Below are 14618 nucleotides of genomic sequence, written 5' to 3'. Positions count from 1 at the left end.
ACATCCTTTGGGGAAGGGAACAGTAATAGTTCCCTTATACTGCAAATGAATATACTGCATAGCCTTGTTGGGTTTTTTTATTTTTGAACTTTTTGAGATCATGGGTCCACTTTCATTATCCAATTTCTTAATTTTTGTTAGCATCTAATCAGAACTCATTGCACTATACCGAGAAGCGATACAACACTTAATCATGCACCTGAGTGTCCCACCAGGCAAGATCTCACAGGACCTATCTGTGCTACCTGGACATTAAACCAACTCCTCTGAGCCAGGATCTTTCCTCATTTTCTCAGCTGTCAGAAGGTACAGCTGGTGGAAAATGCCCAGCCCTCAGTGTCCACGTGTCTAACACCATCATTCGCTATAAGGAGAAACCCATCTGGCTCCAGCTGGCACGGCCAGGGAGTTCTTCCCAGAGCACCTGACCCTGTGGCCTTTGCGGAAGGCTGGCCAAGGAGCATGTCTGCCGACTTCAGAGGGACCTTAGACTTACTCGTGAGATACTGGAAAGAAGATGAAATATACAAACCCTTTAGGCCTCCTGCTTCAAATCTAGGGGATTACTTGCTCCTTAATGTACAAAGTTCTTCACTCCCAGATGGACTAGGCTGGTGTGTGTGTGTGTGTGTGTGTGTGTGTGTGAGAGAGAGAGAGAGAGAGAGAGAGACAGAGACAGGGACAGAGGGACAGAGGGACAGAGTATGCGTGTTGTTGTTGATCTGGAGTTTTGTAAAACAGCAAAGCCATGGCATTCTGCTCTTGAGGGGCTCAGAACTTAATGTGGGAAGCTGCTTAGTTGTCTCTCAAGATCCCACATCACTCTCTTCATTTCAAATCCAAGTTTCCTGGGCGAATCATAGGGAAAGTAGCCTAGCAAACTCTAAGAATTTTATCTAAGAAACCGATTCTTTTAAAAAAGGTAAAGGTGTCCTATGCCGTACACCTCTCGGGGGCACCATGAGCAGACCACAGTGTGAGCAGCCCACCCTGTTAGGTTACGTTTGGGTTGGGGTCTAATACAGTCAGGACTGAGCCATTCCTCAGCTTGGTAAACGCTCACCTAGGTGGCTTCCCGGAGCTCTCAGTGGGCAGTGCACGTACCTGGACTGGATTTCTTTACTTCCTTCCTACACGTAAACCCTCACTTCCTCACCTGGCTGTCTGCAGCAAAGGTCTCTGCGAGAGAGGTTTAAGGCAGGCAAGGGAAAGACGTGACGTCCTTGGTTGCTCTGCTTACCTCCGAAATAGACTTGACGAATCGGATCCCGTCATTGGCTCCTTTCACCTTGGCCAGGCAGGCACAGAAGTAATCCCAGTAGTCCTTCTTGTTGCCCAGGAGGGTGGCCTTCTCTTTCTGATCGAACTGGGGAGGGAAAGGAGAGTGAGGACGTCCAAACGCACTGCTGTTTATCCCACCATTTAAACGATGAATAATGACAGCTTCTTAGTTGCCTGGCACTAGGTGAGGCCCTTTATTGGCATTATTTTTATTTACTGGTGAATGAGGGGGTTTTTGCCCTCAATTTACAGGTGAGGAAACTGAGGCTAGGAGAGGTTAAGTAACTAGCTCAAGGTCATACAACTAGTGAGGTGCAGGAATAATAGGCGCCCAAAGGGACCTCTGTGCATAGAGTTGGGTGGAAGACACCAAAGGTGCTATTAAGACATGGTAAAGAAACTCAAATGAAAAGTTTTAAGGGTAACATGAAGAGTGTTAACAATGTCTCGACATAGGGAAATGTGTTAGTGACATTTTATCTGTTACTCAACTCAAGTTTCAATACTGTTTTAATATACATAGAATAAATTCAAATAAATGTCAGCCATGAGCCATTTCAAATCCAAAACCAAAATGGGCTGAGAAAAAAAAAAGCCCCATTAATACTTTCACAATGTAAAACAAGAGAACCAGTTGAAAAGGCATGTGACCAAAAAAGAGGGGATATATGTATACATACAGCTGATTCACTTTGCTGTACAGCAGAAACACAACATTGTAAAGTAACTATACTCTAATTAAAAAAAAAAAAAGACACCTGAAAGGTGAGCCTTCAACACACTGAGACACCTCCTCCAGTGGGCTCTCATCCTATACACGTTGGTGGGAGGTGACATTGCAAACTTATGGTGTTCAAAATGATAGAGGATATCTTCCTATAATGTAATGTTCTATAGCATTTTTTATTATAAAAGATTTGCATACATTGTTAGGACAACTGGATAAAACAAAAAAGAAAAGAAAAAATTATAATGCCTACACCATCACCCTAAGATAACTTGTTATCATATTGGTCCATTTCCTTCCTGCCTATTGTAGTTGCCTGTATTTTTCCACATCTGCAGAGTTCTCTAGATCTGTGCTTCTTGAACCAAGCAGATATAAGCATTACACTGTAAACATGTTAAAAGAAAACTTCCTGAGCTGACCTCAGAGATCCTGATTCAGCAGGTCAAGGTGGGAACCAAGAGTGCACTTCTAACCGGCTCCCAGGTGGTGCCGATGCTGCTGGCCTATGGACCACACTTTGAGGAGCGAGGCTCTAAAACAGGGGCCTCTGGATAATCTTCAGAGGGTCCGCACACTCCTGGAAAATGTGTGATTGCGTGTGTATGCATGTGTTTGGGGAGAGATTCCATAGCTTTCACCGGACTGCCAAAGGGGTATGTGACTCCCCCAAAGTTAAGATCCCTGCTATACAGAGAGACCTTGTGACCTGCATTAAGATGACCTAAATCTCTGAAGAATGTTCTCGATTCCCAAAACCATCCTGAGGGGCAACATTCTGATTCCCCAGAGGATCACACTTGGAGGCTGGGGACGGCTCTGACCTTCAGTCTAACCAGGAGGGCTCAACAGCTGCACTGAGCTTTCAGAGCTGCATCCTGAATGTTGATGAAGAAGCCAAGAGGGAGACAAGAGACAGTAGAGCAGAAATCAACACATGACAGGAGTCACTTACTTGAAGGAGATACTCAAGTTTATAAGAAAACTTATGCAAGCTGGTGCTGTCATCTGTGACGGGTTCCCCTGCTTCCTTAAATTCTCTGCTGAGTTCTGTCACAGCATCTTTAAGACAACAAACAGGAGCATGTCACCAGATGGAGACTGGCCTCAGACAGAGCAGTGGGATGGCCCCAGGGAGCAGCAGGCGTAAGTGGCCCATGACGGCAAAGCACCGTGCACATGTGAAGCGCTACATAAACATCCATGGGCGGGAACTCCAAGTCAGAAGGCGCTAGGATGTCCTGAGAGCCCACAGGTACTTTACAACAGCTCACTGACTGGGCACATTTCTTGGTCATCCCTGTAGGCCCACCATGTAGGCCTTATCATTTGCGAGTAGTATTTCGTCAAAAATGTCTGCTGTGTGGATATATCATAGAGCAGTCCCCTAATACTGACCTCCTGAGAGCTTTATCCTCTTCTCCAGCCATGTTTCTTGTTCTTCACTATAACCCCACTGCTCGGTACAGTTAAGTCCAGGTTTCCAGAGGACCCAGAATATGCAGAGGTCATGATGACAATGCCAAGAATGACACCACCACCTGCTTCTGTTAACTGAGTACTGGTTAGGGACCAGGCCTCTGCATGTCTTTCTCGTTCAACAGAGCATTGTGAGGCAGGAATTGCTTTATTTCAACAAATCTAAGATGCAACTGATTTTAAGATGATCCCAATTTCAGAGCCGTTAAAATGTGAAAAAAAAGTAAATGCACGGTAGAATTGATGAAGGCTGGCATTGTCATCCCCACTTTACAGATGAGGAACTCACGGACAGGTCAGAGCCAAAGATCACGGGTGGCAAACAGCAGAGCTGAAATGAGAACCCTGGTTTTCTCAGGGGCTCTCTGACCCCAGAGCTCACCTCTTAACTTCTAAGACGATTTACCTCCCAGTGTAGAAAAAGAGGAAAAACCCCTTTGACTCTCACGCACAGCCCTGCCGTGGGACAGAGGGACTGTCAGAAGTTGGGTTTGGTTTAGACACTGAGAAAAATGTCCCCAGCCGAGACGGTTGGGACATGCTGCACAAAGCTATCTCCTCTGACAATTTTTGAAAGAAAAGGAACCCCTAGCCACTGCTCTCAGACACCATGGTTAGAAAGCAGACCTGCCAGGACTGAAGCTGAGCCTGAGCTGCTAAAAGTTAATCAACACTGACCCCTCAGGCAAAGGTCAGCAAATGGCAAAGACATGTTCTTGGGACTGAGTCTCACAACAAGTGACTGTGGTCTGGTGTGCCCTACTAGAAGTGTCTGCTGGGGCGGCACTGACAGCCAGCAGCCAGGGGCCAGGAAAGACACAGGTAAAGCTCATAACCTGACCTGGGAACTCCTGAAATTTTGAAAGAAGGAGCCTTGGACGTGGAATATGAAATTTCCAGCTCTAATCTCTGATAATTACCAACAGATGAAAAGAAAGGGTCTTGAGAAAGTGTGGTGCCTTTTAAAAATTCCCACCAAAGTGCTCTGAGGGCTGGGTATAGGACATTGAGATGGCATTGGGATGTGGGGCATGACAGACGAGGATAGCACATGGGGTGGGAAAGGGCAACTGAACAAATTCTGATGCCTGTCCTCCTCCCTGGATCAGGAGCTCTGCCATGGGCTCCTCTCTTCCCTCCAGTAAGGACCTCTGGGTCCCAGAGTCATCCTTGAGAACCAGAAACTAAAACAGAGAGAAGATGGCTTACTTTGTGGAGAAACCTCTGAAGACCAGAGGCAAACTCAGATTTGCAGAGACTGTCATTTTACTTTCTGTGTGTATGTGTGTGCATGTGTGTGTGTGTATATAGATTTAAAAAGAAAAAAGCCATCTCCCACCCCACATTTTAGCTGGACGTAGACTGGTGTGGTTAAGAGCACAGACCCTGGCACCAGGTGTGTGTGCAAACTCAGGCTCTGCCTGACTGGATGTGTGACCGTAGGCAAGTCACTTAACCTCTCTGTACCTGTTTCCACATCTGCAAAATGGGAATAATGGTCCCTGCCTCATAGGACCAAACGTGAGGACTCAATGAGCTATTATCTGTGAGACTTGTGCCTGGCACACATGAAATGCCATGAAAGCCCAAAATACTACATAAACAGGAGATAAGCATGAGGAAGTGATTTTTATCTCATCGATATTTGCCTTCACGATGAAGACTGTTGTGGCCTCCACTAGCCTGGGTATGAGAGACTGCAGTTGGTTATCACTGTTTCTGAGCAGTTAGGAACCTGCACCTTGAGTCTGTCAGGAGAGTGTCACTGGGGTCCCCATGACATGGATGAAGAAGTCAGCTTCAGACAGTGTTGTAGCAAATGTGCTGGTGCTCCAGAGAGGCTTACAAGACCTGCCCTGGTGATCCATGAGGGACGGAAAACTTGCCAAAATTCTCCCCTTGGGACGTCACCTGAAAGGGTGAACCTGGGCCCTGGACTCCACAGCCAGTACAGAACACAGCGCATTCCTCCCGAGCCTGCTCTCTGCACACGCACCCCCACCTGCCTTGCCTTTGTCCAGTGAGCCAAGGCCCACAAGTCTCTCTCACTGGGCAACGTTGAGCTCAGGGAAGTCTGGGAGGCAGCAGGCCCAGAACTGGAGTGAGTTCCACCCGGGACCAGGTGGAAGAGCAAAACAAGAAAGATGGGTGTCTCGTCTTCCTGCTTCGAAGGAGGCAGAATATCTCTGCAAATGAGCCAATTCTACCATCTCCCAGAGGCTCACAATTCAGACTTAACGGGTGGTTTGAAAACACAAACACACACACACACAAAGAAATCAGACCCAGACCCAGAAAGGGGTATTTGATTTTGTTTACAAAGTGCTTTTACAGTGCCTGAGAGGAGGGCCAGGCAAGGTCCCCCAGCCTTAACAGGGTGGACATCTGAGCCCCAAATATTTCAATATGATGTGTCCCGAGGGCTCCGATTACTCTCGGTGTAAACACAGATCACAGGGCTAATTTCAGCTGGCAACAGCAAAAGCACAGTCACAGCTCTCTCAACACCAAGCTCGGTGTGCCCTGCAGCCAAGCCGTACCTTGCAAATCGCGGATGATTCTCTGCAGCTGGCTCTCTGCGCTGGTGGACGCCATGGTAACCGTGACCGTCAGGGGCCGCCTTTCCTGGCTGTGGGCCTCCTGCCTGGGGCCGCTCAGCAGTGGTCAGACTCCGTGGTGGCACCTGCACAGGAAGGAGGCCGTGGAGGAGGCGGTCACGGACACAATTTAAAGACAGTAGTAGAGGCATGCTGCTCCGGGCACAAAGTCGCCCCATCTGGCGTCTTCCCTCAATGGGAAGGGCCTGACCTTTCTGTGTGGGCCTTGCTCTGTGGGCATTCTCTGATACACTTATGTTCAGACACAGGGACCTGGTTGGGAGCTTCAAAAGAAACAAGATCAACTCAATAGCACGACCTATTCTTTCTGAGCTCCCCTCCTAGTCTGCCCTTAGACAGGCCTGCCGCACTCTCCACCTTTAAAAACGCTTCCCAGTGGCTCCCCCCATCCCCCTACACCAAGGCCAGAACTAGTCCAACCCCGATCACTGACCTGCTAAGCCTAAGGTGCCACCACACCAGATCTGCCGTCTCCTCCAGGCCGGGCCCTACCCCCTCCCCAGGCAGCTGAGGACACATACCCTAAGGGCTTCCGGACCAAGGAGAGCCTGGCTTGCCTCTCAGGGAGGTCTGCAGCCTCCAGCCACCAGAGTCCCGCTCAGCTTGGGAGGGCAGACACCAGGGGCTGTCAGGGGCCTGCACAGCCCTCAGGACCAGTCAAGGGCAGTCTCTATTTTAAGCTCAGTTACAGTCCTCTCACGGCTGGTGAATCCAGAGTTACCAGCGCTGCTTGGGCAGCTGCTGAAGTGATTTAAGGACACAGTGGTGGCTGGAGACCAACAAAGAGGAGATACGAGCAGCGTCGGAAGGAGGTCTGGACATGCACTTGGACACCACCGTATCCTCCTTTCAGAACCTCTAACCCTTTCCTTAGATGTTCGCTGCAAAGGCGTAACATTTGCTGGCAAAAGCAGTTGGCAAGACTAGAGGTGGCCGTAGTAGCCACCCCTAGACGAGGGCCTGCTGTGCACTGGGCCTGTTAGGTGCTTTACACACTCACTCATTTTAATTCTCAGCAGCACCCTGGGAGATAGATAACGTACAGGGGAGAAACTGGCATACAGAGAAGCTGTGTAACTTGTCTAAGGCCCCGGGCCAGCAGGGAGGGGAATCGTGATGTGAACTCTGGTCAGTCTGAATTCAACCCCTTTGGCTCTACAACAGAGCCACTGTCACTACAGCAAATGTCAACCGCTTCCACTGGCTTCTAGGAACTGCCCTGAACTCCAGCGCCTCTCAACTGTGCCACCACCTTGAGTGTTTCAAACATGAACTGGTCCTCACTCTCCCACCACGCTCTTCGCCTTACTGCTCCAGGAGACAAGGCAAGAAGATCCAGGAGGAGAAATGGTCACCAACCTCAAGTTCCTCCAAATATTTACACAAGCATTCCAGGTCAGCCTGAGGCCTGGGGAGGGCCTGTCATGGCGCAGATATGCCAAGGCCTGTTTTTAACTCACGAGCCAGTGCAGCTGCGAGTCAGTGAAAACAAGGCCCAAAGAGGGCTTCTCCAGCCTAGGAGGAACTAGACAGGTACATACCTATACCACACTCCCAGTAATTCGTGACATGGAGCCCCAGAGAGTCAGGGCATCCACAAAGACTCCGCCAAAGTCCCTAGCAAGTGCTGGCACCCTGCCATCACAGACGCCAAACCGAGGGTGGGTGTGATTTTCCAGAAGCCAGCCTGCCCATCCCTGGGCGGCTCTCTAGGTCAGCTGCTGAACAAAGAGCCTGAGCAGGGACCAGCCAGGGCCCTAGAGAGCAGGAGCCCAGGATGGGCCAGACTTCTGCAGGGGCTCTGCTGCCTGGGCAGACACTTGGCTCCTCCCCCAGCGAGGAGGAGAGGACCAAGGATCATCACTGTCAATGCACAGCTGTCCCGGCGCCACACTGTCAAGTGCAGCCTTGGGATACTGGGGCAACAAGGCACCATCCAGCCCTGGAGGAGCTCGACTGCGCACCAAGAAGACAGACAGAAAAGCATCCAGATGTGCGGATATGGCAGAAGAGGTCCATGCAGAGACATGAATAAAAAGTTATGGGTACTCAGCAAGGAGAGGGAATGAACCAGGGATACACACAACAGATGATGTTTGCCGAGTGAAAGAAGCCAGACTGAAAAGTTACCTACTTTATGATTCCATCTGCATCCTGTTCTTACAAAGGCAAAACACTGGGGGGAAATCAGATCCATGGGTGCCAGGAGCTGAGGGGGAAGGGAGGGTTTGACGACAAGAGAGTATGCAGAAATTTTGGTGGGCAACTCTAGTCTGCGTCGTGATTATGGTGTTGGTTACATGACTGTATATATTTGACGAACATAAATTTGTCAGAACTCACATACTGTACATCTCATCTCAGCAAACAAAAGAGCAGCATCGGTATGAATTTAGCAAGATGCAATGGGACCTGAGGAAGGGAACTTTCATTCTGCTGGGGGAAAGGAGAGGATGGTGGACACTCTCAGTAATGGCAACTGAGTTGGGTGATGAACAGGAGGTCATCGAAGAGACCTGAGGGGGAAAGGGCGCCAGGGTGGAGGGCACGGCAGGTGTAGAGGCTGTTTCTCTACCTGCACTCCCCTTACTTGACTATGGTCACCAGAGAGCTTTGTACCTTCGGGAAGAAATAATCTTGTAAGAAGATAACCTATACCCCATGAGTCCACTGGGTCTCTGTGTATACTTACTTAAAACTAGGCTGAGACTCGCAAACGACAGAGAGGGCGGAGCCTGGGAAGGAAGCACTAACGACAACAGATTCTTAGTCATCCAGGCTCTGGATGGGACAACCCATGAACTATACGACCAGCTGGATCTCCTAGAAACCAGCCCTCTTTGGAGCCTGGCACAAGGGCAATAGTGTCTGTAAACCAAACTGGCATCTTGGAATGATGAGCCTGAACAGACAGAAACATGCTCCTTCAAGACTTCTTGGCACTTTGGTGAAGCCGCAAGTGTCAGCCTGAGCCCAGGAGGCCTCCTCCGCCTGAGCCTCAGAGTGCCTCCCTCCGCTGAGGCCAAGTTCCCAGGTCACGGGGTGAGCTGTGCGCAACCACTGGTTACACAAGTTGATTTTCCAAAGAGCCTCTGCCTCACCACCAAGATAATGAGCCCTGAGAAACCACTGTTGGGCCTGTAGGTCACAATGACTACACAGTGACCCACCACAGCTGTGGGTCACCACCTCACAGGTTTTCAGGAAGCAAATGGTCACCACAGGAATGCTATTTTCATGGACTTGAAAGAATGACTCTTTGCATAATGGCCTCCCTTTTCCTGGGCCTGAGGTTATTATTAAACTTCAAAAGACAGAATGGGAAACAGTCTCTTTCCACTCCTTGGTCAACTTCCTTGTGTCTCTAGATAAGCTTGCCCTTTGGTTTAGGGATGAGACATTTTTTACTCACAACACTTCTGACACCAAATGTGTGGCCTTTTCCCCCCACACTGATATCCAGTTGACACCAATGGGTGTCCTGCAATTCAATTCAATTCTTTTTCTTTCTGGCCATGCCACAGGGCTTGCGGGATCTTAGTTCCCCCACCAGGGACTGAAACTGTGCCCTCGGCAGTGAAAGTGCGGAGCCCTAACCACTGGACCACCCGGGAAGTCCCTCAATTCAATTCTAACTCTAACCACCTGAAGTCAGTGCAGACCCCATAGGTTAAAGGCTCAGTCCACAAGATTGCCCCAGCTTCAGACACCAGTCACAGGTCCCAGTACCTGTCACTACCTATAAACTGGGGTTCCCAAAATCCCCATCTCAGGTTCTATAATTTGCTAGAATGGCTCACAAAACTTGGGGAAACATTTTACTATAACCGGTTTATTTTAAAGGACACAATTCAGCAACAGTGAAATGGAAGAGATGCAAAGATGAGGGGGGGAGGGGGGAGCTTCCATACCCTCAGGGCTCTGCGCCCTCCAGCACTTCAGTGTGTCCATCAGCACAGTATTTCTCAGAATCCTGTCATTTGAGGTTTTTATGGAGGTTTCATTACATAGGCATGACATTAAATCACTGGCCACTGGCCATTTACTCCACCTTCAGCCCCTCTCCACTCCCCAGAGGGGTCTAAGGGTGGGGCTGAAAGTCCTCTGGCAACCAGCCCTCAGGCAGAAGCTATCTATCAAGGGGCCCATGAAGAGTCATCTTATTAGCATATGGTTATGCTTATGGTTGAAAGGGTTTTGCTATGAATAACAAGAGACACTCCTATTACTCAGGAAATTCCAAGAGTTTTGGAAGCTCTGCACCAGGAACCAGGATAAGAGACCAAATATATATTTCCTATTATATTACAGGAATCACAGGCTTCCGGCATGAACCAGTGCGATCCTGACCTCTACAACCCATTGGCAAACTGCTCTCCTAACTCAGGAGACACTCAGAGATTGCTTCTATCCACACCGCCATGGGCTCCAGGACTCCAGCGCCTTGCAAGGCCCCCAAAGTGCAAATCACCTCCATCAACCCAGGGTCCTTGTTGCATGACATTGTGAACACCTCCATCACTGTCTCTATAAGCTCTTTCAAACACCAGAGAAATTCATTTTATAAAATTTTGGGGAACACTGGATTCTCTTGCCAACAACTCAAAATTATGTTTAAGCTTATTCAGAATGTCTGAAAACATCCAATCTTCTGGTAAAGAGGAAAAGGGACTAAACGCATTTTTTAAAATTCTTATTTATTACCTGGTACTGTTGCCTGGGTTCCTCGTCACAGCCTACGTATTATTTTAGAGGTGAAGGATCTTCCCTGACCTCCAAACTCCTCCCATACCTGCCTAGCTGCCCTAAGTGCCTTAAACAACAGAGACAGCAGTTCAGTCCCAAATTAAGATACGAAGACACTGACTCATGTAAACTTCTTTACACTATGGTACAAATGACTAATACTCATGATGTTGTCCCCAGACTGGCTCTGGCAGGAGAAACACAGTGCCAGCTGAAATTGGCACTTGCCATCCGCCTCTACAAGGATTAAGCCACTGCAGTCATTGACCTTCAAGACATCCTGAAAGGAGTTCAGGGTGGAGATCAGGAATGAGGCACTCTGTGCTCTGGGAAAAACTGGCGGAACAAGCCTTCCGATTCGATATTTTCAGAAGATTTTACGAGCCTAAATTCTTCCATCTTCTCACATACAGAAAAGCACTAAAATCGTTAACAGTGACATCTGCTCCTTGTGACTAGCAGCAAGCCTTGCCAAAATGTGTGACTGACTGCACGTCCCCCCTTCACTAAAATCATAGATGATACTGACCTTCCCCCCCTTAACAAAACTTAACCCACAGCTCTCACGTTGTGTATTTTTTTTCAGTTGACAACAGCATCTGAGTAGCCACATAAGGAAAGAAGGGTCAGAAGGGGAAGAGGAGGTCTGGGGCATAGAAGACAACCCTGCCCTGCCTGCCAAATTTGCCATACTTGCTCCCAACACAATAGCTAAGGCATGACCCAGAGAGGGCACCATACAGTCGGCTCCTCCCCGACTCCTGAACAAGGTGGGGCATACAAGTTGTCAATTCCACCCTGACCGGGAAAGAATGTTAACAAGGACAGTTCAGACCAGTCAAAAGCAGAAAGCCTTTCCGAAGAGTCCATTGCCTTGGCCTGGTTCAGCACACCCAACAGCATCTATCTAGCTACCACCTATGGAAAGGGGGCACTTGGCTGGTACCTGCAGCTTTGAAGGCCTGGAGGTCCTGGGGCTCAGTGCTGAAACGGTCAGGGTCAGGCAGACTGCCCTCACTAGGGCTTCTAGATGGTACCTAGGAGAGTGCTCAAGAGTTTGTCAGAGGCCAGCTCAGAGGCCAACATTTTAGCACACGTGAACAAAGGCTCATTAGGCGACGCAATTATAATTAAAGACCTATAATTAAAGGGCTGACCAACCGCAGGCCTGGGTCATCTCACCCAAACACTCCTTGCTTGTAATCTTCTCTTTCTTAAAGGGAATGAAGACTTGAGACTTTGCCATCACTTCTTGAACCTTCTCTTGGCCCCCTCCCTCCCACCAACAATTCCAGGTCTCTTGGTCACTCCCCCTGGAACATACACAAAACTGGCCCCGATTCCAGTCTGCTGACCCAGGAGAGCAGGGTCAAGAGGGACTTGTGGTTGTGAGGTGTTGCTTCTGGGCTTGGAGAAAGCTATCTTTTTTAGGAAGGTAGGCAGTTGCTCAGGAAGGAGCCATATATCCATATTTGGGGGTGCAGGGCGGAGGTCTTGCCACTGGAAAGCCCAGAGAAAACATTCAGGAAGCAACGGGCAAGGAAAGTGGCTTCTCTTCTCTCAATCACAGCTGAGTCCTGCCAAGCTGGACCCTATTCAGAATGCAGAATCAGATTCATCTTGTGAAATTTCCATTCCCTATCATGTAACAAATAATGCGATAAAGATTATGCCATGATTGGGGGAGAACCATGGTACATTTAGTTCAAAGTATTTTGAGGCAATTTTAACATATCTGTCCTGGGGAAGTTATTTGACCTCTTCCTAGTGAGTGTGTGTGTGTGTGTGTGTGTGTGTGTGTGTGTGTGTGTGTGTGTGTTTGTTTTCAGATACAGTGTAGAGTAGAGAGGTTACCCTTTACCTTCCTCCATGGAGGAGGTGCACAAGGAGAACAGACATTCTCGGTGGTTAACTTTGGCTGAGGCTTCTAGGCCCCGCTCCTGACCCAGGCTGTAGACGCCCTGGAAAAAGCACCTGGGGCTACAGTTCCTTCCAGCTCCACACTGAGCCACCACCTCTGGTTCAGTTGCCAGCCCACCCTGGACCTCTTACAGGGATTCTCCTCTTGGCCTAGCCCTCTGCAGACTAATGGCTTGCTTGGAATGCTTTTTCTCTTCAGGTTTTTCTTCTGGATTCCAAGGGCTCCCCTAACTTGGTTTTCTGCCCCAGGCCAAGGGTGTAGTACCCCAGGCTCCTGAGATGGTTAGCCAGACCTGCCCTTGGGCTCTGAAACCAGTCACACTGCCACAGGACTATACCCAGACCACAGACTCTCCTTAAGTCTGTCCTCGGAAACACACTGACACGCACATCCTCATCCCTGCAAAGAGGATCTGACCCAACTAGAAACAGGCACCTGGTTTCTTTCAAATGCCACAGAGAACAGGAAGGACCATTGGCGGCCACTAAAACCACCAGGCTGACCGGCTCCAAAGTGAGGAAGAGGGAGAAACACCTCAAATCAGCACAAATCAGCACAGTTCTGTCATCCTCATCTTCTAAAAGCCAGGGAGCCCATGTACTCTGAGACCGAAGCTCTTATGGGGACAGTATAGTAACACATCTAAAAACAGCATGATAAACAGAGACCCATGGAAACAGTTCAAAACCCACCCTACTGATTGATTTAGGTGTTCAAACAGAGGCTATTAAACCAATCAAAAGCTTTAAAAAAATCTGGCTTTGAGATCACAAATAGGAAATATTTATCTTTTATTATCTTATTTATCTTTTGAGCAACACAATGACATCCATCCACTAGGTGAACAGATGTTCACAAGGCCAAACTCGAATCACCTCTGCTCACAGGGGGCCTCTGGTTAATGAATCCTACCTGCTCTGCTGCCTGGGCTGGCTAGTGAATGTGGCTCCAGACTTTGAGTTCCTATCAGTGATTTTCACCATGACACCACAGCTAGACAATATGTTTCCTCTGCCTCAGGTTTAAAGACACTTTGGTTTTGAGTCACCAAAGCTGTCCTTGGAATCACCAGAAAATGCAGGTTACCCATTAGCCAAGCCTCTGCCCTAAAGGGAAGAGGGGGACTGCCATTCTTGAGTGCCTATTGTATGTTCTAGAGGCAGCAGCCCACAGCCTCAGTGACCAACATGGGACAAAGTTACCAACTGCTCTGATCTTGTGCTGTTTTGGGTGGTTCCTCTTGTCACAAACATCTGTGGGGGCCATCCCATCCCAGAAGGACCAGGTTAAAAGCGTGGCTCCTGAACCCATGCTGGTGTCCCAAAACCAGCCACAAGGAGCAAAGACCATCCAAAGAGTAGCTAGAGGATCGACTCTAAAGCAACACAAAAATAACTGGAGTAAAACATTAACTGTAGAATCTAACAGGTGGGTATATGTTCACTATACAATTCTTTCAATGATTCTGTATGTTTGTTTTCCCAAGTTAAAAACTAAATGAAGCATTACGCAAAGAACACTTTTAACAGAAACAGAAAATGTTTTTCCTAAAGCCTTTTCACATTCTTTTAATCAAAGAAGGCCACGTCCCATCACTGAGACAATTAACTCTGATTTCCTGGGTGATTAATAATAATGGCTCATAACTGGTACAGGGCATTCACTAATTTGTGAACAGTAGCTCTCATGGGAGGGAGGGTCAAGTGGAACCTACTCAACATGGGCCCACTTCAGGGGTGGGAGCCACTGAGAGCAGAACCTCAGCGTGACAGCTCTTCCCCAGCTACAATACCCAGCAGCCCGCATTAGGCAGATGGCAGGGGAGTTAAGCTTGCTACAGAGCCCC

General features: G+C 48.6%; 1 protein-coding gene across 1 annotated transcript in view; it reads right to left on the bottom strand.

The window, feature by feature from the left end:
- The window catches only part of FYCO1 (FYVE and coiled-coil domain autophagy adaptor 1), a gene marked incomplete at its 5' end in the record, with an annotated part of 67899 nt that extends 61817 nt beyond the window's left edge, over window positions 1-6082 (bottom strand). Inside the window, 3 exons of the mRNA XM_079713575.1 lie at window positions 1241-1366; window positions 2964-3070; window positions 6028-6082. Coding sequence (XP_079569701.1) covers window positions 1241-1366; window positions 2964-3070; window positions 6028-6082 — 288 coding nt within the window. The remainder of the gene's footprint in view (window positions 1-1240; window positions 1367-2963; window positions 3071-6027) is intronic.
- Between the last annotated feature and the right edge of the window lie 8536 nt (window positions 6083-14618).

The sequence above is a fragment of the Hyperoodon ampullatus genome (assembly GCF_949752795.1).
Source record: "Hyperoodon ampullatus genome assembly, chromosome: 10".
NCBI classification, from domain to species: domain Eukaryota; kingdom Metazoa; phylum Chordata; class Mammalia; order Artiodactyla; family Ziphiidae; genus Hyperoodon; species Hyperoodon ampullatus.
The sequence above is the reverse complement of the archived record's forward strand: the minus strand, read 5'-3'. Positions and strand labels throughout refer to the sequence as shown.